This window comes from Macrobrachium nipponense, chromosome 17 (genome assembly GCF_015104395.2).
Source record: "Macrobrachium nipponense isolate FS-2020 chromosome 17, ASM1510439v2, whole genome shotgun sequence".
Lineage (NCBI taxonomy): Eukaryota > Metazoa > Arthropoda > Malacostraca > Decapoda > Palaemonidae > Macrobrachium > Macrobrachium nipponense.
This window is the reverse complement of record NC_087210.1, coordinates 43,997,321-44,024,277: the sequence shown is the minus strand read 5'-3', so window position 1 is coordinate 44,024,277 and position 26,957 is coordinate 43,997,321. Positions and strand designations below refer to the sequence as shown.

At 39.9% G+C, this 26,957-nt stretch overlaps 1 protein-coding gene across 1 annotated transcript in view; it reads right to left on the bottom strand.

Moving 5' to 3' along the window:
- LOC135196204 (uncharacterized) overlaps positions 1 to 26,957 on the bottom strand; it is a 346,278-nt gene that overhangs the window by 191,852 nt on the left and 127,469 nt on the right. Inside the window, exon 4 of the mRNA XM_064222815.1 lies at positions 10,840 to 11,068. Within this exon, the coding sequence (XP_064078885.1) occupies positions 10,840 to 11,068 (229 nt within the window). The remainder of the gene's footprint in view (positions 1 to 10,839; positions 11,069 to 26,957) is intronic.

Genomic DNA, 26,957 nt, shown 5'->3' with positions numbered 1-26,957 from the left:
GCTAGGCAGGCTTCTTGCTAAGGGACATATGCTAAAGTCCTAATATATGCAGTAAAAATGGGGCTAAACATTACACGCAGTTGAATATTACTCAAGTATGTACATTATTTTGCCTTTTTGGAGTCATATTTCTTCCGTCGGATCGGCGTCATAACCCTAGAACATGTGTTGTAAGCCTGGAAATATAATTTACTGGGGTGTTTTTGTAGAGCTTGGAACGGATTAGGCATTTTACATGTAAAATGCGGTTCAAGATAAGAAAAACTCATGATACGAAGGCCGCCTCGGAACGGATTAATTTCGTATCTTGAGGTACCACTGTATATATATTTTTATGATAATGATATTCAATAAAATAAATAAAAAAATAAAGCATTTCAATATGAAATTTAGCTTAAAAAATGTATAAAATCATACACCACCATGGTGATGTCACGAGCAGCTGACTCGAGACTGAACAAAGGAGCATTGATATTAAGAGGAGAGAGTCAGAATATTACTGTGTATGTAAAAGCAATAACAATTCACATAAAAAAGGGAATTTCATAACAAATTTAACATAATAAAATATGCAAATAATCAAATCAAATACAGTAAAAATAAAAAAAAAATAAAAATTAAACAAGTCTTATTTGAGCCGGTGTTCAGTGCACTAAGTGAGATGGTATAGTTTAATGATATCCATATTAAACAAAACATTAATTGAAAGATTAACATAATCAACAAACAAATAATACATTATTGCAGTGATGCACAGCTAACTTGAGATAGAGGGAGGGAGCATTTACATTTTTTAGGAATACAGTAATAAATGAATGATTTTAAATTATCAGGCATCATGATATTGCTGAGGAGACAAGAGACAGTAAAATCTTTACTAGTACAGTAGTACCTCGTACTTCGAACTTAATCCGTTCCAGAAGGCTGTTCGAAGTAAGATATGTTTGAAATATGAAACAAATATCCCCATAAGAAATACAGGCGGCCCGTGGTTAACGGCGCAATCGCTTGGTGGCAAATCGGTTTTACGGCTGTCGTAAAAAAAAATATTCATTAAAAAAATACGGTATTTTAAGGTATTTTTACAACAATTTTTGGTTAACAGCGCTGCTAGTGCCGTTATGTCTAACAAGTACTTACATACATTTGTAGAAATACCATAAAGATCATAAAGATTAGGCAAATGATATTAAAAAATTTTATTGAGTTATTACATAGCTATTAGGGTAAAATATATGCCTCTGACATTGTTCTATGCCGAAAATATAGAGTTGAATAAGTGCAAATTTAGCTATGGATGTGTCGATTTATAAATGTTCATGCTTTTATGTTTAAAATGTGTATGAAAATGTATTACATATAGAGTATTTTTATTTCTCCATAGAAATATGATACAAAGGCAGCTTTTGAAACTGCCTTTCACGTTATCAAATAGAATGTTTTTTCATGCTCCTTCCTGTAAACCACCGCCTGCTGCTCTTCCAAAAATATTGGGCTACAAAAAGTGCAAGTTTAGTGATTGATGTGTCAATTTTATAATGTTCATGCTTTTATGTTTAAAATGTGTATGAAAATATATTATGTATAGGGTATTTTTATTTTTGTACATAAATATGATACAATTTAAGGCAGCTTTTGTAACAGCCCTCCACGTTATCAGAGAATGTTTTTTCATGTTCGTTCTTGTCCGCCACTGTTCTGAAAAATGCATTTCCAAAGACTTCATGTGGTTATATTTTATTAATTTGGGAGCTAATTATAATTCATTTTGTTAATGAAACTTCAGCTCTTTGTTAGTATAAATTTTCATGCATTTATGTTTAAATTATGTATAAAAAATGTATTACAGGGTATTTTTTTTATTTTTGTACATAAATATGATGCAGTGGCAGTACGCATGTCCATTTGAAGTCTTTGTAATAGCCCTTCACATGATGAAGACAATAAGTTGTTCGGTTGAGCCCAACTAATAAAATTTTAATTTATATAATTGAATCACATTTTTATAACAAATTATATTTACAATTGTTGCATAAATTGATTTTAACAGAAAAAAACTCACGTATACATTCGATTTTGCAACACTGCAATTTGTTTGTTTTTCCATGGGTTAGAAATACAAAATATAAATGTGCAACTAGTTCTATTTTTTGCTTTGTTACTCGAGCAAAAAATTGAGGTATGACCGTACGAGCTCGAGATGCTGCTGCTACGTAGATGGCATAGTGACAAAAATTAAGATAAACACAGAACAAAAAGTAAATATGCATCTTTTCCATAAATCTTTTAAAAAGTAATACATTACTTCACTGTATAGAATAATATTGTATGTATTCTCATATTACTGTATTAAAAAATAATACGGTAAATCTATGCCAGTATTCTGCGGAGCGGCCAATGTTTAGGTTTGGAAATCAGCTGATGACGAATACGAGTTTCCTTCGCCATATTTAACGCAACTCTGAGCTAATTTTCATGCTTCTAGTTAGCATAAACAAATATCTAGATACTTGACTTATATGAGACAAGGTTATTTTTCCTTATATGACATGTTTTTAGATGGAAATATGACTTGAATATGTCTCGTGATTGTGAACTAATTTTTTTCATTAACAAATTACGTTTATTGAGAAAAAAATTACGTGATTCCGTTCGCAATTTTCCTTTATATCATCGTAATACGAACTTTACGTTATCTATCTTATATCAGCGTGAAACCAACAGTAAAATGTGTTCTTTCAAGCACAGTAGTTTTGATTTGATTTTATCTCAATTTTATCTACGGTTGTGTTTGATGGCATACATTTACTGGAGTTTTATCCTTGTTGCCGATTCACAATAATGGTCATTAGCAGCTTGAACAGTTTTCTCAGCTTCAGCTGTAACTAGGTTTAAATTTAACAGTGTGGCGGAATCACAAGCTGAAAAACAAGCTGGCAAAATCCCCCCCACATTAACCTAAACGATCCACCTGCCAAAATCCACCCTCAGTCACACTTTCTTCTTTACACAACAAATACACGCAGGACAATTGACCTACACCTATACAAAAACAAAACAAAAACAAAAACAACACAAAACACACGTACTTACCAACACTCTAGATACTCCGGGCTATCCTGTGCTGTCCGCTGGTTGAGGTCACAGAAATACCAACAACAACACAAAAAATCACATTTAACAACAAAACACAACAACACAACAAAAGACCAATGCACAAACAACACAGCAGCACAGGCACAATAACTCTAACCAAAAATAAAACACTAACTTAACAACAACTAAACAACAAAAAAACAAAACACAAAACTCAACCAATTTCCAATGCCTTCAAATAACTGTCCAACAATACTAACTCTCACCAGCTCTCACCAAAGACTGACTCAAAAACACTAAAAACACAGAACTCTAACAATCAACAGGACCAGCAGACAGCCCAGAACCTACCAACAACCAATTCAGTCATTAACTATCCATACAGCAATTACACCTCTCTCTCTCTCTCTCTCTCTCTCTCTCTCTCTCACACACACACACAGACGTTGTCAAATGGAACTTCATAACTCCTCCATAACAGTATATTTCCCAATTGATCTTTGATCCATATTGATTTTTTATCTATAGTGAATAGAGTTATTACATTAAGATATCTCAGTCTTATTCTACATAATGTCATTTATAACAACTACAGTAATAGTGTACTATAATACAATGATTGAAATACAAGCCATTGGATGTTGTTATCCAATTCGGCTGTACTTTTGCTGTTTTTTAACTTATGCAACTAGAATATGGGATAAAGTTAGGCAATTGTAATTTGGTCTTTCATAAAATTGGATTATCGTAAGACGAATTACCGTAACTTGAACACTACAGCTACCTGTACACTGTATAAAACCTAATTATATATCTTTACATACTCTAGACACCCAAAGGATTAAAGCTAGGCCTTTTTTCACTTTACAGTATTTATAATACTATAATGTATTGTACAGTACTACTGTACAGTAAATTCAATATAGTACTATACTGCATAAATATAACTTTACTTATTGTGCCATTGCAGGATTACAGCACTGTTTGACTGGTCTAGGGCACTGTTAACTGGTCTAGAATTGCAAAAGAACAGGAACAGAACCCAACAGAACACCTGCCACTAAACAAGGGCCACCTGTAAAGGGAATCAGGATAATTCAATCCAGCCAACCCAAAAAGTCCCCCTTTTCAAATATTTTCCATTATAAATGTATTCAAAAGTTAAATTAACCCTCTTACGCCGAAGGGGTATAATAAAAATTGTCTCCCGTATACCAAGGGGGTCTCAGAGCGAGCGCCGAAGCGAAAAAATTTTTTTTTTTCAAAAAATCACAGCGCACTTATTTTCAAGATTAAGAGTTCATTTTTTACTCCTTTTTTTGTCATTGCCTGAAGTTTAGTATGCAACCATCAGAAATGGAAAAAAATATAATCATCATATATAAATAATGCGATATGTGATAGCGCGAAAACAAAATTTCATATATAATTGTATTAAAATCGCGCTGTGAGCAAAACGGTTAAAGCTAACAAGTTAATTTTTTTCGTTGTATTGTACACTAAATTGCAATTATTTTGGTATATAACATATTGTAAGACAATCAAAGCAACACAGAAAAAATATTATCACAAAATGATGCATGAATTCGTAATGCGCGGATGTAAATTTTTTTTTTTTTCAAAAATTCACCATAAATCTAAATATTGCTCTAGAGACTTCCAATTTGTTTCAAAATGAAGATAAATGATTGAATATCACTATACTGTAAGAGTTTTAGCTTACAATTGCAGTTTTCGACCATTTCGGAAGAGTGAAAGTTGACCGAATGTTGAATTTTCTTTCATATATTTTTTTTATATGGAAATATTTCAAAAATGAGAAAAGCTACAACCTTCAATTATTTTTTGTTGTATTCTTCATGAATTTGCACACATTTTCATATATGAAACTCTATAAAATGGCCAATATGAAAAGGAGTAAATATTAGAATAATGCGACGTACGCATTTCGGAGATTTTCGGCCGCGAATCGGCGCGCGGAGGGAAAGAAAGTTTTATTTTAAAATTCACCATAAATCTAAATATTGTGCTTGACACTTCGAATTTGTTTCAAAATGAAGATAAATGACTGACTACTACTAGACTGTAAGAGTTTTAGCTTACAATTGCGTTTTTCGACTATTTCGGTAGTCAAAGTTGACCGAACAAGGTTTTTTTCTATTTATCGTGATTTATATGCAAATATTTCAAAAATGAGAAAAGCTACAACCTTCAATCATTTTTAGTTGTATTCTACATGAAATTGCGCACATTTTCATATATAAAACTTTATGTAACGGCTAATTTAAAATGGTGCAAACATTACGACAATTGCACGAAATAATATCTGATTTTTTTCGGAAGGGTTAACGCGCAGACATAAGGTAAATGTTTTTTTTTTCATAAATTCACCATATATCGAAATATTGTGCTAGAGACTTCCAATTTGTTGCAAAATGAAGGCAAATGATTGAATATTACTAGAATATAAGAGTTTTAGCTTACAATTGCGTTTTTCAACAATTTTGGTAGAGTCAAAGTTGACCGAAGGTTGAAATTTTGGCCCTTATCGTTATTTATATGAAAATATTTCAAAACTGATAAAAGCTTCGACCATGGGTTGTTTTAGTTGTATTGTGCATGAAATTGCGCACATTTCCATATATAAAACTTTATGTAACGGCTAATTTAAAATGGTGCAAACATTACGACAATTGCACGAAAAAATTTATCGGAAGTGTTACCGCGCGAATGTAAGGAAAAAGTTTTTTCATAAATTCACCATAAATCGAAATACTGTGCTAGAGACATCCAATTTGTTGCAAAATGAAGGCAAATGATTGAATATTACTAGAATATAAGAGTTTTAGCTTACAATTGCGTTTTTCAACAATTTTGGTAGAGTCAAAGTTGACCGAAGGTTGAAATTTTGGCCCTTATCGTTATCTATATAAAAATATTTCAAAACTGATAAAACCTACAATCATGAGTATTTTTTTGTTGTATTCTACATGAAATTGCGCACATTTTTATATATAATACTCCATGTAACGGCTAATTTAAAATGGTGCAAAAATTATGTCAAAGTGACGAAATAATTTCTGAGATGTGTCACTGATACTTTTTAGTGCGATAAGAAAGAAATTCGCGCTTGCGCACCTGCATAACGATTGTAAACAAAACAACGCCTTGATCCGTGAGCTCCCAGCATCCCCCAAAGCGCGTGATTCAAAAGTTTTTGGCTGGTAGGCCTATAAGTATTTTTCCGCGAATTTTTAAAAAAACTTTTTTATGTCGGCGTTTAATACGTCCAATCGGCACCCGGGAGACAATTTATCTTGACGTTTAATACGTCCAATCGGCATAAGAGGGTTAAGAGACTACAGTAATGAAACAGTACATTATATGAAGTAAAATTGTATACATTTTATTTTTTCTGTGTACGATTTACTAACTATTTGGTAAGAATGGCACCAAGAGGCTGGGGATAGGAGGGAGGAGAGACAGGAACCCTTTGAGCAAACCGAATTGGTTGCAGTATGGAAAGGTTGATAACAAAATAAATTTTATTCACATTAGGCACAATGATAATCAAAGGAATAGATAGTGTGTGTGTGTGTCCCCAATTGTATCTGAGAGAGAGAGAGAAAGTAATCAGCGTGCTTACACTTGGTTCTTAAGTGCACGAAATAGATTAATTATGCCACAATAAATCAACTTACTGTTGGCAAACAGCAGACTTTTAAAACAAACATGAGGATTTTGCAAACAAATAAGTAATAAGTCAAGAATGCAAGGAAAGGAAAGAGAGATAAAATAACCTTTCACAAGGAAGCTGCTTAAACAAACAATTGAAGGCATGCAGAAGCTGAAAGCAGCGCCAGTTTGTTTATTACAGAGCTGAGTTACTTTTACAGTAGTAAAAAAATCGTAAAAAGCAATTATGTATCACTAGAATGGTATTTTACCGTAACAAAAATAAAAGTGATTTGAGCAGATCGAGTGTAATATACGTAATAATAAAACACGAAAAGAATCAAATGCAATACTACAGTAATAAAAAAATAAAAGAAGTCTTACTTGAGCCAGTGTTCAGTGTGCTGAGTGAGTGATAGAGGAGAAGAAGACAGGGAAGGGATGGTGGTGGGTTACAGGTGAGGAATGGGTCTGCTTTCGGTGGGTCTGCTTTCCACTGATTACCAGCTGGGCTGGGATGATTATTCACCCATTTCTTTCAGTTACACTCGATTTACCCAAATCACTTCTCTTTATTATGGTAAAATACCTATCAAGTGACAAGTAACTCACCTCCATAACAAACACAATGGCGCCATGTTCAGCTTCTGCGTGCCTTCGATTGTTGTTTAAACAACTTCCTTGTGAAAAGTTATTTAAATCTCGCTTTCCTTTTCCTCCCTACATTCTTTACTTATCACTTATTTGTTTGCAAATTTGTTTAAATTCTGCCATCTGCCAACAGTAAATCGATGTATTGTGGCATAATTATTCCATTTCTTGCACTTAAGATCCAAGTGTAAAGACATCAACAAGCATATATATAGATTACGCTCATTCTCTCTCTTTCTCTCAGAAACAATCAGACACACACCATCAATTCCTTCGATTATCCTTGTTAAATATGAATAAAATTTCTTTTGTTATCAACCTTTGCCTACTGCAACCATTTCGGTTTTTTCAAAGGGTTCCTGTCTCTCCTCCCTCCATCCCAGCCACAAACCATTTTCACCAAAGAGTTCATAAATCATACACAGAAACAAATTCTTTTTTTTTCTATTTTACTTCATATAACGTACGTACCGTTTCATTACTTTAAACTTTTAATTCAACTTTTGAACATATTAATAATAGAACAAATTTGAATGGGCAGACTTTTTGGGTTGGCTGGAATGAATTACATACAGTAGACCCTTGACTCACGAACACAATCCGTTCCTAGACCTTGGTCGTGTTCCAAATTGTTCGTGACTCGGAGCTAATTTCCCCATAAGGTTTAATGGGAATAATATTAATTGGTTCTCGACCCCTACGAACCAATATATATTATGTATATTTTGCCTTATTTTACACAGATAATGTAAAAGTCAGTGTAAAAAACCTTAATATATCTAATAATATAATTTAAAATGGTAAACTAACACTATAAAAACGTTTGTAAAGTGAACACTTACTATGACTGGCGAGACTTCTGGCTTGACGGACAAGAGAAGAGGAGGGTGGTGGGTGGGGAGGAGGTTATTGTGCGGAAGGAGACCCTCCCCCATCCAGGTCGGGGAGATCTCGTTCCGGAGATTCAACTCTTCTAGGTTTTTTTGGTGAACGTTTAATCACAAACTTATCCAATGTCTGTTGCCTTTTCCTTCCTTGCATAACTTTTCTGAAATGGCTCATTAAATTTTCATTGAGCATATTCACGATCCTGTTCGTAACAATTTTGTCCGGATGATACAATTCAAGGAAGCACTGGACATCATTCCACTTTTCCAATGCGGCTTTTATCACATCACTGCTGACATCTGTAACTTCCTCCCCAGCCTCCTCTTCGTCAGTTGATTTCTTTCTTTATTTCAATGGTTATCTTCCTCTGCACCCTCTTCTCACCATCACTCTTCACTTTCTTACTTTCACCACCACTCTTCACTTTCTTAGGGCCCATTATGAAGAAAATCACAAGTTTTAGCGCAAAAAATGCTAAGCGAATTGACGAACGTCTTGTACACAATGAGATGAGACAAAGAGCGATGCGTGGGTGACGCCGTGCGTGGGCGGCTGGAGGATGGCTGTTCCCATGGCAACTCAAACGCTCTCACGTGTGCTGGGCGATTTCGCGCATTTTTCAAATGTTTGTGTCTAAAAATTAGTTTGTGAAACAAAGTGAATTGTTATTTTCCAGAAATTTCCAGCATTTTTCAAATGTTCATGTCTCAAAATTAGTTCATGACCCAAACAGAATTTTTATTTTCCGCATTTTTTTTTGTTCGTATCTCAAAGTTAGTTCGTAGGTCAAGGGTGAAATTTTACCTATAATTTTGGTCGGGGATCGAGTTGTACGTGGGTCAATGCGTTCGTGAGTCAAGGGTCTACTGTATCTTGATTCTCTCTATTTCTTAAGGGATATTCCAAACATATCGCATTTCAACCAGCCTTCTGGAACTGATAAACTTAGAAGTCTGAGGTACTACAGTATTTGTGTAATGAACATTTGTTGGTTATGAAATGATATTTCATAAGTTACTAAAGTACATGTAATGATAAAATGAAGCAGATATAATGGTGTTAATCTCAGTGCTATAATTATTGGGCCCTTTAACTGGCCATTTACATGTCTAGCCTTTTAAGCAATTGAGGCACACAGCAGAGGAAGGGGCGTAAGTAAGCAGTATGAAATTTTTTCCCCAGGCATTCCTCTATGCATTAGTACTTCATATGTGACCTTAGGGTTGAAACATTATGGTCTAATACGCAATTGAACACAAGTACTTTTTCACCCTTATGAGATGTAGAAATTTCAGTAAACAGACTCACTTGCACAAGGGTGCTTCTCCATTGTGCCTTAAACACGGGGGGGTGTGTGCAGTGGGTATGGGGGAGTGAGCTAGGTTGTCTCTCTCCAACCATCATTGGCTAATTTGGCTTGTTGCTGCTCTTATCTTGTAGGGCAGGACACAGTCACACCGTCGCGTCCATTCTATTCGTCCTAACCTTTCTATTCTCTCATCCTCTGTTGTTGTTTTCACTTTTTTAATGAATATTTTCATAGCAATTAAATATCTTATTTAATACTATGACTGATAGTGTTAGCAATAGTGATAACCAAGAAATCACTATTAGTGAAGGTGTAGCTATTAATTTATAACGGGATAAGTTTCTGTTATCAGCACCATAAGGTGCCAATAATAGAGTTATGGCACCATAACATACAGGCTATTGGCGCCATTAACCACTGAATTTCGGTTAATGGTGGTTTTCCTTTATCACCACCCTGCCAAGAACAGAAGCCCTGCCGGTAACTGGGGATTGCCTGTGTCACTAAAAGCTATGTAATGAAGGTAAGGCTTATACTAGCTGAAAGACTCCTAAAGAAGTAGAAGCATGTAAAATAGGAAATGGTTGTGGCATGGGAGACTACAATGCCCAGACAACGTATTTGCAGAAATTAATGGTTTCGGTGTTAATAAAATGTCACAGGTTACCCGCAGATGAAAATTCATGCACATAAACAAATTAATGATTATGAAAGTTCTATTTTACTTAACTCATTCCTTAATTTTATTTCTCTGCGCCATGTTTATTTAAACTTTACTTTTATTCACATTCTGTGTGTGAACACATTAAGAAGCTACCAACCATGACATCTCATTATTCTCTCACAAAATCTCGTAACTGCTTGTTCATGAAATCGAATCTTAGTATTGTGAAGTTGTATGATGAGGGATGAGGTTACAGCACGGCAACGGGTCATGCAAGATAATGAGTTGCGTTAACTCTGATATTAAGGCTAATCATGCTGACAGACAATCAGACAAAAGTTGGTCTTTTTTCTGATAACTGTGCTGTAATGTCAATAACAAAGATATGGCCAAAGACAGTAAATTTACCCACAAAAATCGTTATAATAAACCAAAATAACAAGCTGGTACACTCTACTTTACCTTACATTTTATGCTAAAGCTTAAGTATAAAATATAATATGTAGTACTATATCCTAAGCACTAAAAAGTAAATGGCAAGGATACAATTACATACCTTTAGCTCGTTTCTTAGCTCGACACTTTGCTGCAGCTAGACGCCTTAAAAATCTTCTCCTCTCAATTCTGTCAAGACCTACTAGATCCTCTTTTGTATACCCTCGCTCCTTTAAACATACCGACTTCTTCAAGTGCCTTCGTACATTGCTCCCTTCATGTGACCAGTACCCACAGTGACCGCAAGCTAAAAGGACATCACCAAATACTTCTTGTCCCATTAGCATCACCTGAAAATAATTACAGAACCACATATTTCAAAAGCCTAATGCTTCGTAGTTAAATCAATACTTGTACATATATCAAAATCACAATTTTTTTAAGTAAATTGTATGAAAGTAAATTGTATTTTTCTTAACTAAACAAACCTAGGTTTACAAAAGGAATTACTTAAGGCATAGCCTGGACATGGCTACTGAATTCTTTAATAAGGCGGTTCAGTAGTTAACTACTGGACTGGTCATTGGTAGTCTCTCCGACCGGACGTAAACATTCCAATTTGCTTTCGGCCCAGGTAACAGATTGAGGTGTGGCATGAGGTGGGCACTAAGGGTAAAGGAACTAGATTTGTATAGTTAGGAAAAATACAATTTAATTTCAAAAATTGTGATTTGTTCCTACATGATATACTAACCATTGGTCCTTACAATAGGAAGACTCACTGATTGGTGGGAGGACTCTGAGTGAGCTCCAGTGAACCGACTGGGGTTCAGCCTACCTGGGTTCCTCTCCTTGTCATTAGAGAAAAGGAAGAGGATCCAGCCACTGGCATCTGATTGGAGTTATGAAACTGTGAGATCAAAGTCAGTCTTCTGGGCTTTTCTCATAAGGGAGAGATGCGAGTCGCCCTTCTGGGAAAACGAAGAACCATATGTCGGTGACAATAAGGCAAATACAAGTTATGGGTTTATCTTATGTCAAGGCCCCCTTCCCTGCCTTGTAAGGGAAGGGGCAGATATTTACTTCTATTTCTAACAAAAGGAATAGACAGGTTACTCTAAGGTGTGTCTTACCTGCATCTATGCTCGGTCCAACATAAACAGTCCATATTACTCTTTACCCGGAGGGCAAGAGAAGGATGAAAGGAATGAAGAAGAGCCAGTCACTCCGCATTCATAATCAATCATACCATACAATGAGACAAGATATGACTCTGTCCTGTTAGAGGAGTTGGGCAAGCTACAAAACTTGCTGAGTAGCCACCACCGGTCCCAAGGAAAATGTGTCCAATGGCCTGTGGTCATTATCTTGAAGGTAATGAGAGGTGGAGGTGGTCTGGCTTGCCCAAACACCCGCCTTCAAGACCTGTTGAGTCAACAGGTTCTTATGGAATATGAGGGACAGGGCAATGCCCCTGACCTCGTGAGCTCTCGCACGAAGTGTACCGGTGTCATCGCCAGCGGCAGAGTACGCCTTCCTGATCGTCTCACAAAGCCAGCAGGAGTGTTCTTGGACAACTCTTTCTTGGAACCACCGGTGATAATGGAGAGTCGTCAACACTCAGGCCGGAGATGGCGAGTCCTCTTCAGATAGCAACGTAATGCTCTAACCAGGCAAAGTAGCATCTCGTCTGGATCATCACCAACAAAGTAACTCAGGGAGGGGATGGAGAAGGACTTGAACCTAGCGTCAGGGACCGATGGATTCTGAGTTCACAGTCGAGCATAACTAATCCCCAACCTCTTGAGTGTTTAATGTTGAAAGAAAGACCATGCAGTTCGCCTACTCTCTTCGCTGATGCCAGGGCCAATAGAAAGACAGTCTTGAGGGTCAGATCCCTGTCTGAGGACTCTCGAAGTGGCTCGTATGGGGCACGAGTCAGGCTCTGCAGTACAAGTTACATCCCATGCAAGAGGCTTGAGATCCCTGGGTGGGCAAGAGCTCTCGAAGCTCATCACGAGAAGGGATATCTCAAAGGAAGACAAGATATCCATACCCTTCAGCTTTAGGACCAAGGCCAATGCAGCCCTATAGCCCTTTATGGCTGAAATGGGCTATGGCTGAAATGGAGAGGAGCTTCTCTCGGTGAAGGTAGGCTAGGAAGTCCGCGACCTGCTGAAGAGAGGCTCCGATCGGAGAGATACCCCATCCACGACACCAACCATAGAAGACAGCCCATTTCCCTGGTATACTGCTGCAAAGGAGTCTGTATCCAGCCATCTCTGTTGCTGCTCAACGAGAAAAGCCTCTCGCTCGCAAAAGATGGTAGATAACCTCCAGCCGTGAAGACACAGGGACCCTACTTCCTGGTGATATCGTCCGACGAGCAGTTGACACAGCAGGTTCTGCCATGGCGGGATCTCTCTCGGTGCCTCAGAAAGAAGAGCCAGGAGGTCAGGATACCAAAAGGCCTGGGGCCATTTGGGTGCAACCAGAATCATTTGAAGATTCTGCGTGATCTGCATCCTGCTGATCACGGCTCGAATCAGGCAGAACGGGGGAAAGGTGCCCACGGGTCCGGATCAAGATTTCCACCTTCCTTTTGAACCAGGTGGCGAACAAGTCTATAACTGGATGCTTCCATAGGCTGAAGAGCCTTTCCGCTACGTCCTGGTGTAGGGACTATTCAGTTCCTATCACCTGATTCTGGCAGCTGAGCTTGTCTGCCACTACATTCCCTCTTGCCTGGAATGTACCTGGCTGACAGCTCTACCGAGTGAGCTATTGCCCACTTGTGTACCTGCATTGTCAACTGGTGTAGCTTGAAAGAGGCAATTGCCCCTTGCTTGTTGACATATGCCACTACCGTGGTGTTGTCGCTCATCAACACCAATGGAATGTTCCATCACTCATTCCAGGAACTCTTGGAGGGCCAGGAAGGCTGCCTTGAGTTCCTAGACATTACGTAATGTGAAGGCACCTGTCATAAGGTTCCATACTCCTGCAGTCAGCAAGTCCTCCAGGTGGGCACCCCATCCCTTGTTCAATGCACCTGAGAACAGGAGCATTTCCAAAAGGGGTTATGGATGAGTTATGGAGTTCCATTTGACAATGTTTGTGTGTCCGAGAGAGAGAGAGAGAGAGAGAGAGAGAGAGAGAGGGTAAATGGTGGTTGGATGGTTAACAACTGAATTGGCTGTTGGTGAGTTCTGGGTTGTCTGCTGGTGCTGTTAGTTGTTGGAGTTGTGTGTTTTTCAGTCAGTCTTTGGTGAGAGCTGATAATAGTAGTGTTGGCAGCAGTCTATTGAAGGCATTGAAAGGCAACTAAGTTTTGTGTTTTTTTTGATTTGTTATTAGTTATTGTTAAGTGTGATATTGTTTGCTTTGGAGTTGTTGTGCCCATGTTGTTAAATTTGTTGTGCTTGTGAGTTCCTGTTGGATTATGTGTGAGTTGTTGTGGTTTAAGGTTGTTGTTGTTGTTGTTGAGGGCTGTTGTAATTTCTTGGTGTGGTTGTGAGTTGTTGAGGGTTGTTGTTGTTGGTGAGCTGTTGTGGTTCCTTAGTGTTGTTAGTGGGTGTGTGTGTTGCCTTTTTGTGTTGTTTTTTGTGTTAGTGATTGATTGTGCACTGGTCTTTTGTTGTGATTGTGTTCTTTGTTTGTTGTTGAGTTCCTTGTTGTTTACTGTGTTGTTGAGTTGTGGTTGTTCCTTGTTTGTTGTTGTTGTGGGGTTGTGGTTCTTGGGTGTTGTGCTCTTGAGTTGTGGGGTTGTGCTCCTTGGGTGTTGCGTTGTTGGGTTGTGGTTCTTGGTTGTCTTGTTGTTGTTGGTGTCTAAGTGACCTCGACCAGCGGACAGCACAGCATAGCCTGGAGTATCTGAGTTGGGTGAGTACATGTGTTTGTTTTTTTTTTTTTGTTCTGTGTAGGTATAGGTCAATTGTCCTGCTTGTATTCTGTATGTGGGGGGAGATTTGCCTGCTTGCTTTTAAGCTTGCGATCCCGCCACAGGGTGTGGACAGATCCACTCCTACGATGAGATTCCAATCGTCTAGCCAACAATCAAAGTCTTCCCTTACTTGCTTCAAGAGAGGAACGAGGACAGACCGAGGATCCTGTGACTGGGACCAATACTCCCCCAGTCTCCTCCACTGGAGAGACCGAAGGCGAAGACACCCATGGGGGACCAGCTTCTCCCATGACAACAGGTGACCAATCATGGCTTGCTAGAGCTGAGCAGGTTGTTCCTGTCTTAATAGAAACAGCCACACAGCCTCTCTGAGCCTGCTGATATGAGAATCCAAGGGGAAGACCCTTGCTGCTACCATGTCTATCAGCATGCCCAGATACAACATCCTCTGCTTGGGTTCGAAATCGGACTTCTCCAGATTTATCAAGATCCCTAGATCCTGACAAAACTTGAGAAGGTGATCCCTGTCCTGTACCAACTGCAAGCGGGAGCTTACCAGGACCAACCAGTCGTCGAGATACCTCAAAAGACGTATCCTGTACTAATGTGCCCAAGCCAAGACCAGGTTGAACATTTGTAAACACCTGGGGAGCAGAGGAGGACTTCTTTGAGGCCGAAGAAGAGCTAGCCAGACTCTAAGGTCTAGCCGCAGTGGAACTCGCAGGCACAGAAGCCTTCGCTACTGCCTGGTAAACAAGCCAGTCCTTGTCGTCATCCCACCACTTGTCCACTGCAGCATCTACCTGTTCTCTATACAAGAGAGAGATAGAACCCAGCAATGGTCCGTTCTTTAAGGCCAAAACCAACTCGGAACCAAGCGACCTGGTTACTCGAGAGAGGACAGTCACGTCTCTTGAACACCAGGTTAGCCCACAGGTTAGCAGTCTGGTGGGGCAGGTAGGTAATACCCCTACCCCCAGACTGACACAGCCCACCGAAGGCCGAGTCTTCCCCCAGGGTAATGGCCCCAGAGGAAGCAGTGACCTTGGACACTGTGGTCCAGCCAGGAGACTGCTAGTAGAGCCACCATGGTGGTGGCTTCCGTCACTGCTTCCTGCTGTGAGAGAGAAATACTCTCACTATTCAGGTACTGCAACGACAGACCCAGACTCAGACGAACCAGGTCTGGGTCCACCTGCTTGATCAGTAGAGGCCTTTCTGAGGGCGTGTAAAAGTGCCTTTGGTGAGGTAGAGGAGGGGGAAGCAGTCTATCCAATCGGCTGGACCTAAGTGAATTCTCTTGTCCTGAGACATGATTATTCACTTGATCCAGCACTCCGTCAGCCAAGGCTAACCACGGAAGTCCCGTCGAAGCCCTGGGTTCCCTCTCGGGTCCTCAAAAAGATTTGAGGCAGGATGGGCAATCTCCAGTAGAGGAGGTTGCAGTTGCTTCCCGGAGATCGTTGTGCTGATGTATCAGCATGACAATCTCCGCAAAAGTCCTCTGCATCTCAGGGGTGTCTGAACCCCTTGGCAAAGGACCATCCAGTCTGTCCAGGAATTGTTCCTCTCGATCTACTCCCCCCGTGTGGAAGAACCACACCAGGCCCCTTAGATCCATCCTCAATGACTTGAGCGTACGTTCGATGGGGGTCCTTAAGCCCCAGGGACGTAGGCCACTGCCGACGAATCCCATGGAGAGGGCTCTACAAGATTCCTAATATTCACCTCGCCCCTCCCAGTGTAGCCCAAGGAAGTAGAGGGAATAGGAGAGGTGGATCAGATGCTCTTGTTCCTCCTAGCAGTGCTGCTGCCGGGGGGAGTGAGCCGCGCCCTTTCACCAACCCATGGTGGTGACAAGTGCGTGGGTCTAGGAAAGCGCGATTGTAAAGACGATGCGTTGTCCCAAGGAGAATGCATCTGTTCTCACCGCGCTGTAGTAACAGCGCTGGTAGCAGGAATGGTAGCAGCGCCCTTGCCAGCAGCAGCACTGCTAGCAGCGACACAGCTCCCTGCCTGGCAAGACTGAGCATCGTCCTCACTACACATCCCAGTACTCTTTGAGGTCAAAGCCCCTAGCAAAGAGTACTGTACATACAGGGGACCTCATCTTAACCTCTCCCGATGCTCTATCTCGGGGGACAGAGGCATTAACTGTGGCTCCTGGTGAAAAACCAGGCTTGGTCTTCACAGGTGGGTCCAAGTCGTGGCTCTGTCCCTTCTCTCCCCCCATGCCACTGTCGCGACGAGGAGCTGACTCCTCGTTCGTGGCGGTAGATATACAACTTCCCTTGGGAGGTTGTACATTCCAACACAGCCCAGGTCCCGCTGGCAGTGCCTTTGGAACTAGGGACTGGAGGGCGAACCTTAGTTCGAGTTCCAGAGGCTCCCGAGACACTGGCCCCTGAAGGTGGAATCTCGGTTCCCTCTCCCGAAGAAGTCGGGGAACCGCAAGAGAATCAACTGCCTCACCCCCGCAGGTAGGACCCAGACCCTTAGAAGCCTCAAGGCAAGACTATTTAGGGGGCTGAGAGGCTACCTTCCCCTTCTTATGTTGTGAGGAGGTGGCAGACGACAATGCAAACGAAAATGAAGACGACAAAGATGACGTCACCCTCCTCGATCTCTTCTTCGACTTCCTCTACGACAGCTTCTGCAGGATCGTTGTCAAGGCTAATCAAGGAATATAAGCAGGAGCAGGTCCAGCAGCAGGAGCAGGTCCAGCAACAGGAGCAGGTCCGGGTGCAGGAGCAGGGTTGGTGCAGGAGCAGGGTTGACAAGACACAGGCACAGGAAGAGGGCAGGGCACTGGTTCGTGTTCTGCAGCTGGCATATCCACAGGTGACAAGGGAGGGGCAGGGAACTTCGACACTGTCAATGATGGCATCCTGAAACCAGGAGGGGGAGGCATCGGTAAGTTGGATGACTGCAGACGTTGCCCTCCTACCAAGGAAGACGTCACACTCATGGGGTAATATGCCCACACCAGGTGTGGAGGCGCATAGTAACTGGGCTGGGACACGGTAGCCGAGGTGGTGGTGACTAGGGAGTGGGTAGCAGCACTGCTGTAAGCATGGTTAAGATGAGCGAGTAGCGCTTCTACTGAGAGGGCGCCCAAGAACCCAAGGGAAGACTAAGCCTGGCCTAATCCCAACACCTCACCTGCAGATGCAAAAGTTGGGTTAGGGAGAGTCACTCCTCTCTCCGAAGGAAAACCGGGGTAAGCAGACCCTAAAAGGAGCGTTACCCAGGTTCGAGGCCGCAACCCCCCCCCCCCCCCCCTCATCAAAGGGGTAAGTGGAGGGAGAGGCCTTTCCCGAAGGGTTGGCAGAAAGTACAGGGTGATTGCCGGGAGAGAGGTATGAAGAAGATGGGTTTGCAATATTTGGAGTGGTTGGGGGCATATTACTCCCCACCACGGTTTTGGGTTTCCTCACATACCTCCTTCTCCCTGCAAACTTCCCCCACTGGGCAGCAGACAACAAGAAATGCTCTGCACACATTATATCTCTGTTACACTCATGCCCTCACCATGAAGCACAAAGGGAGTGAGGATCTACCTCAAACGAGGCACAGATCTTTCCGCATTTCTTGCCATCTACCCCAGGGTAGTGCCAGCTAGGGGTAGAGGGCAGCAAAGGCTGTAAATCAAGGGTTTGTTGATTACTCATAATAACACACGCAATCCATGGTGGTGGTCTTGAACCGTGCAGGATACTCACTATCTCCATTTAAACATAATCCAAGGTTCGTAGCTTTGATGTAGACAGTCGTAGTAAGATTCTGATCCTTCTTCATGACAAGGACGTCAAGGAAGGGGAGCCGAATACCTGCCCCAATGTACTCCCTAGCCAAGAGACTGAATGAAATCTTGACATCCTATGTCCAAGTTACCTACAGCCTCAAGTCATTGACTGATTACCTTGAGCTCCTAAAGAAGAGCACCCCAAAACCTAGGATGGTTTCCATAGATGTTGAGTCAGTTCAACATCAATATCATCCTGGAACAAGTACATATAGAGATGACACTACGTACATCAGCTTGTGACATCCCTGAAATGGCCATGAAAAACTCACAAGCAAAGAGTGTCAATAATGCCCTCCCCTTCCTTGACATGCTTGTGAAGAAGGGGGATGTCTTCTCCCCTGAAGTTTATACAAAGACTAACCTCAGCCTCACAATGAGTGGCCAAAGTGAATGCCTGACGAGATACAATAGTGCAATCGATGCCTTCGTCAGGAGAGCCATTTCCCACACCAGTACCAGGGCAGCAGCCCATAAGGAAACTGAAAAATCAGCCCGAATGCTGGTGAATAATGGCTTCTCCAACAAACAAATTGAACAGAGAGAAGAAAGCCAAAGAAAACTGGTACACTACCAAAGACCACAATCAAGGTTTACTACAGAAACTACATGACTACGTGTGAGCATGTAGCTGATGAATGAGCCCTCAGGAGAATAATTAATGAAAATGTGAAACCTTATGAAAGTAACACCAAACTGAAACTTATAACCTACTACAAAACAAAGGCGACATCATCCCTCATAATGAAAAACAACCCAGCTCCTCCTAATAAAACTGACCCCCTCCAGCAGAGTAATGTAGTGTACCAGTTCCTGTACCCCATTCACAGATGTCGCGAACCTCACATTGGTATGGCTACTATGAAACTGTCAAAGAGACTGTCATGCCATGGCCAGGAAAGAGCAATGTTCAATCATTTTGCAACCCACCACCCGCAATGTCCAACTTGACATCAAGTCGACATTCTGCCCATACCTATCTCTAGGGTTAACTTAACACATTAAGGTATCTGCAACTAGAATCATAGGCTGTGTCAGTAATACCAGCTGCCTTTGGATGCTGGAAGCTCTGCAGATACTGAAACATCAACCTTCCTGAATACAACCCAGGAGCCATTTCTATAAGACATATCCTGATTGCAACTTCTGAAGGCACACCTGCAGAAGGATAAGCCCCCGCAGGCCCACACACACCACTAACATAAGAATGATGTCCTGATGAAAGATAAACACAAGTAGAAGCACCTGCAGGAAAACAAGCCCCCACAGAAGGAAGAGCAACCCCTACAGGACAAAGATACCCTGGAGGAAGGACCATAAGAGAAGCTATCACCATCAGGAGACGGCAGCCCCCAGTGCCAATGCTGCCTGAACAGAGCTCCCCTGGCCTCTCAGCAAATCAGCCAATCAGAGGCTAGATTCTGAACACTAAAACCAACCATATTTTTCATTGACTCCCAGCAGTCCTAATCAGCCAATCAGAGGCCAGCTCTGAACTAACCCTATTTTTCATTGGCACCCAGCGGTGTAGCACACAAAAGGAGTCATTCCAAAAAAGACTTTCACTGGAATCAGACCTCAGATGTTCCCAGGAGGAACAAAATGTCAGGAGGAAAGCAAGAAATGACAGAAGCAGCAGCAGAGGAATTAGGACATCTTAGCTTCACACTTTCAAAAAAAGAAAAAGACAAAGAAGAATAGGAAAAAAAGGAGTATTTTAAACTGAATGGCATTGTAGCAGCAATCAAATTCAGTAAAATATGCTTCTATGAAGGTTTAATACCAACATATTTTTATTAGTATAATATCAGTGGAATTTATTTTATATATGGTCTTTTCAATTCTGAATTTCTTCTCATCATATTTGCTAATAACTGGCTGATATCATATTATGGATAAGGAAATGGCTTCTAAAAATAATAATCTATTCATATAGTAGTTAAAATTGGTGTATGATCGCCGTAGAGTTCGTAAATTACAGAGTCTGGAAATCAGGATTTGTTGTACATATTCTAGTGTTTAAAATCTTCATAGTTTTCTAAAGGAGTAGCGGAATTCCAACGTTTCCAACCATATCATCGATTCATTCTCAAACAAGGGTTGGCTTGTTCTGGTTGGAATGAGGTCATTAGATGGTATTTATAGTGTCCCGGGTGCTCTGTCTTGTGAGAGCTGAAATCTCATTAGCTGGATCAGGGGATTAAGTCCCTGAGTGAAGCAGTCTTCCAAAGGTGGATTCTCCCACTGGTCTTCGCATGCGGACGTTGGAGACTGGGAGGGTAGTATTGGGAAGGTCAATGACTATAGATGGGGCCCCCACCTGATTGGTCCGTTCAATCGGCTCTAGGGTGCTGGCGGGAATCGCCCTACATGCCACTGTCGGGAGGAGGAAAGTCTCTTGTCTGGTGTTGAGGCTAAGTCTCTCCTTTCTGATGTGTAGGGCCTCCAGGAGGTGGAGGCAGCGGTGGTCTGCCACCTCATCAATAATTCCAATACAGGCAGCACTCGGTTAGTAGCAGGGGTTCCGTTCCTGGCCGCCGATGCTGAGAGATTTTTGATGCTAAGCAATTTAAAAGTCTACGGCAGCCGCATACCTTCTTTTGGAATACTAGATCAGTTAACAGCGACCTAGACCAGTCAAGCGGCGCTGTAATCCCGCAATGGCGCAATAAGTAAAATTATATTTATGCAGTATAATACTACAGAATTTACTGTGCAGTAGTAATGTACAGTACATTATACAGTGGAACTTCTGCATACGAAAGTCCCTACATACAAAAAATTCAGGTTACGAAAGCAAAGACAAAGATTTTTTTGCTTCTGTGTACGAAAATAATAGGTTCGAAAGGGTAAAGTCCGAGATTCGCCCGGGCCGCTGAGAACAATTTTAAAACTGGCGCGCCGCCAACTCAGTAGATTCGCCACCATCCTCTCGCTCTCCCATTGGTTCCTAATGCTAGTCACCACCGTTAAGATCCTGCCCTCCCATTGGTCAGCATCTGTCCCATCAGGCCTCTATGTAAAAGCGTTCCTTGACCATTTTTTGCGGCAGCGTTATCGTAGACACCTGGAATTTGTTCATTCACATATATTTTGTTTGTTAACGTAAATTCGTGTTAGTGATTTTGCTTTCGTTGTACTGTTAGTTACTTTATCGTGATGTGTGTGAACTTAACCCTCTTACGCCGACTGGACGTATTTTACGTCGACATTTTTTGTCTCCCGTGTGCCGACTGGACGTATTTTACGTCGACTTACAAAAGTTTTTTTTTAAATTCGCGGAAAAATACTTATAGGCCTACCAGCCTAAAACTTTTGAATCACGCACCTTGGGGGATGCTGGGAGTTCACGGATCAAGGTGTTGTTTTGTTTACAATCGATACGCAGGCGCACAAGCGCGAATTTCTTTCTTGCCGCACTAAAAAGTATCTGTGACACATCTCGGAAATTATTTTGTCACTTTGACATAATTTTTGTACCATTGTAAATTAGCCGTTACATGAAGTATTATATATGAAAATGTGTGCATTTTTATGTAAAATACAACAATAAAATACTCATGATTGTAGCTTTTATCAGTTTTGAAATATTTTCATATAAATAACGATATTTGCCAAAATTTCAACCTTCGGTCAACTTTGACTCTACCGAAATGGTCGAAAAACGCAATTGTAAGCTAAAACACTTATATTCTAGTAATATTCAATCATTTACCTTAATTTTGCAACTAATTGGAAGTCTCTAGCACAATATTTCGATTTATGGTGAATTTATGAAAAAACTTTTTCCTTACTTCCGCGCGGTAACTCTTCCGAAAATAATCATACATGCGATTGTGGTAATGTTTGCACCACTTTAAAATTAGCCGTTATATAAAGTTTTGTATATGGAAATGTGCGCAATTTCATGCACAACACAACTAAAAACAACCCATGGTTGTAGCTTTTATCAGTTTTGAGATATTTTCATATAAATAACAATAATTGCCATAATTTCAACCTTTGGTCAACTTTGACTCTACCAAAATGGTCGAAAAACGCAATTGTAAGCTAAAACTCTTATATTCTAGTAATATTCAAGCATTTCCCTTCATTTTGCAGCAAATTGGAAGTCTCTAGCACAATATTTCGATTTATGGTGAATTTATGAAAAAAATAACATTTTCTTTACGTCCGCGCGGTAACTCTTCCGAAAAAATCATACGTGCGATTGTGGTAATGTTTGAACCATTTTAAATTAGCCGTTACATAAAATTTTGTATATGAAAATGTGCGCAATTTCATGTAGAATACAACAGAAAATAATTGAAGGTTGTAGCTTTTCTTATTTTTGAAATATTTGCATATAAATCACGATAAATAGAAAAAAACCACGTTCGGTCAACTTTGACTCTACCGAAATGGTCGAAAAACGCAATTGTAAGCTAAAACTCTTACAGTCTAGTAATATTCAGTCATTTATCTTCATCTTGAAACAAATTCGAAGTCTCTAGCAAAATATTTAGATTTATGGTGAATTTAAAAAAAAATCTTTCCTTCCCTCCGCGCGCGGATTCTCCGCCACAAATCTCCGAAATACGTACATCCCATTCTCGGAATATTTACTCCGTTTCATATTACGCATTTCATAGAGTTTTATATATGAAAATGTGCGCAATTTCATGTAGAATAAAACGAAAAATATTTGAAGGTTGTAGCTTTTCTTATTTCCGAAATAATTGCATATAAAAAATATATATATAAAAAATTCGACATTCGGTCAACTTTAACTCGTCAGATATGGTCAAAAACTGCAATTGTAAGCTACTACTCTTACAGTATAGTAATATTCAATCATTTGTCTTCATTTTGAAAGAAATTAGAAGTCTCTAGGACAATATTTAGATTTATTGGTGAATTTTTGAAAAAAATATTTGCTTACGTCCGCGCATTACAAATTCATGCATTATTTTGTGATAACATTTTCTCTGTGTTGCTTTTATCTGTGTTGCTTTTATCGTTTTACAATGTGTTATATACCAAAATGATTGCAATTTAGTGTACATTACAACGAAAAAAAAGTAACTTGTTACCTTTAACCGTTTTGCGCACAGCGCGATTTGAATACAATTATATATGAAATTTTGTTTTTGCGCTATCATATATTGCATTATTTATATATGATAATGATAATTTTTTTCATTTCTGATGGTTGCATACTAAACTTCAGGCAATGAAAAAAAAAGGAGCCAAAAATGAACTCTTAATCTTGAAAACTAAACGCGCTGTGATTTTTTGAAAAAAATATTTTTCCCGCTTCCTCGCTCACTCCGCAACCCCTCCGGCATACAGGAGACAATTTTTTATTTACCGCTCCGGCGTAAGAGGGTTAATGACTTACGTTATTAGCCATGGGTCCCAAGAATGTTGCTGAAGTTCACGGAAAGAAGAGGATGTTTTCTAAGGAGACGAAGATTGAGATAATCAAGAAGTGTTAATGTTTTCTGCCATTTGTTAATGTGTTTCATAAAGTTTAGTGCTAATGTTTTCTGCCATTTTTTAATGTTTCGTAAAGTAAAGTGTTCATGTTTTCTGCCGTTTGTCCTCCCCCTCTGTCGCCACTTTCAAACATCACCTCACTCGAAAGGTAAGGTTCCACATTTTACTACATACGCACACACATGTACACACAGTATTTCTTGTACCCTGTACACTAATACACTTTATTTACAGGTACAGTAATGGTTAGGTTAAGTATTGAATGGTCCAAATTGTTGTATTTCATTGTTTATTGGTCAATTTAGCTTTATTATAAAATTTACTGTGGTGTTTTTGTGGGGCTTGGAACGAATTAGGCAATTTACACGTAAAAAGTAGTTCGAGATACAAAAAAAATCAGGTTACGAAGGCCGCTTCGGAACGGATTAATTTCGTAACCTGAGGCACTACTGTAATATTATAAATACTGTAAAGTGAAAAAAAGCCTAGCTTTAATCCTTTGGGTGTCTAGAGTAAGTAAAGATATAATATGGTTTTATACAGTGTACAGGTAGCTGTAGTGTTCAAGTTATGATAATTCGTCTGACGATAATCCGATTTTATGAGAGACCAAATTACAATAGCCTAACTTTATCCCAGCGTCTAGTTACCTAAGTTCAAAAACAGCAAAAGAGAATGATGAAAGTATGGTTTTAATGTTAAACTCGTTGCGTAAACGTGTACAGCCACGAACAACCGAACGAGAAACAACTTTTTTTTCTAAGTACAACCGAACTGGATAGCATCATCCATTTGGCTTGTATTTCAATCATTGTACTATAGTACACTATACCGTAGTTGTTAAAAATGACATTATGTAGAATAGGACTGAGATATCTTAGTGTAATAAATTTATTCACTATAGATCAACGACCAAAATAGATCAAATATCAATAGGGAAATATACTGTTAAATTTAAAACTAGTTGTACCTGAAGCTGAGAAAACTGTTCAAGCTGCTAATGACCATTATTGTGAATCGGCAACAAGGATAAAACTCCAGTAAACATATGCCATCAAACACAACCATAGATAAAATAGAGATAAAATCATTTTAATCAAAACTACTGTGCTTGAAAGAACACATTTTACTGTTGGTTTCACGCCTGATAAAAGATAAATAATGTAAAGTTTGCATTATGATGACATAAAGGAAAATTGCGAACAGAATCATGTATTGTTTTACTCAATAAACATGCCACCAACATAATCTGTTAACGAAAAAAAAAATTAGTTCAAAATCACAACGAGACATATTCAAGTCATATTTCCACCTAAAAACTCGTCGTATAAGGAAAATAATTTTGTCTCATATAAGTAAAGTATCTACATATTTGTATATGCTAGCTAGAAGCATGAAAACTCGCTCAGAATTGCGTTAAATATGGCGAAACAAACTCAAATTCACCATCAGCTGGTTTCTAAACCAAAACATTGGCCACTCCGTGGAATACTGGCTTAGATTTACCGTAGTATTCTATAATACAATAATATGAGAATACATACAATATTATTGGATACAGTGAAGTAATATATAACTTTTTAAAAGATTTACAGAAAAGATGCACATTTACTTTTTCTTCTGTGCTTATCTTAATTTTCGTCACTATGCCATCTACGTAGCAGCGGTATCTCGAGCTCGTACGGTCGTACCTCAATTTTCTGCTCATGTAACAAAGCAAAAAATCAACCAAGTTACACAGTTATATTTTGTACTTCTATCCCATGGAAAAACAAACAAATTGCAGTGTTGCAAAATCGAATTTACATGCAAGTTTTTTCTTTTAAAATCAATTTATGCAACAATTGTAAATATGATATTGTTATGATACAATAAAGTTTGTTCATACTTACCTGGCAGATATATATATTCATAGTGCCCACCCACCTCCCCTCAGGAGACAGTGGCACTAGAAAATCTGAATAGAAAATGGGAATGGTTCCTGATACCCGCCTCCCAGCGGCGGGAATGGGTACTAACCACCTGGCCTCCCACTGCGTGTGTCGTAAGTTTTGAAATTCTGTCGGACTTCGGAGAATACAGTTATATATATATCTGCCAGGTAAGTATGAACAAACTTTATTGTATCATAACAATATCATTTTGTTCATGAGACTTACCTGTCAGATATATATATAGCTGAATCCCACCATTGGAGGTGGGAAGAGACAGAATAGGATTTAGGAAACAAATTACATGTAGATGATTGACACCTTGGTTCCTTACCTGTTAACATAGCTGACTTCGTGATTACTGTCACCCAAGTCTGCTTCTGCTTTACTAGAGTCTCCAGCGTGTGAGTTCTAGATGATCTGTCAACGGGGGCCTGACCACAATGCGACTAGACCATATTGACCATACTATGAGGGCAACGAAGCAAAACCACCACCTAACATAAGTTAATATAGCATAACTTAGGCTAAAGAATGGGAAGTCCGCCTCTGGCAGCTGACCCAACAACCATAAACAAACACAATAAAATTAAAAACTCTTCCTAACCATTTTCTAAAGAATAGGATGAGTGCTACTTCCTGCCCCCAAAATTGTATCTGCAGAAACGTATGGCCCTAGCGAACAGTAGTTCTCATATGTTGTTTTCACATCCCTCAGGTAGTGTGAAGCGAACACCGAGTTACTTCGCCAAAAGGTGGCGCCCAGGATGTCACTGAGTGCCATATTCCTCTGAAATGTCACCGAGGTTGCGATCGCCCTCACCTCGTGAGCATTTACTTTAAACAGTTTAAGATCACTGTCCTGACAGGATGAATGAGCCTCCTTGATAGTGTCTCTCAAGAAGAACGCCAGAGCATTCTTTGACATAGGCAAGTCTAGCATTCTTACAGAACACCACAAATTTTCCGAAGGACCTCGACATTCCTTCGTCTTATGCAAATAAAATTTGAGAGCCCTGACAGGGCACAGGACTCTCTCTGGCTCTTGTCCAACAATTTCAGCCATACCCTTGATCTCAAAACTCCTGGGCCAAGGGTTAGACGGGTTTTCATTCTTGGCT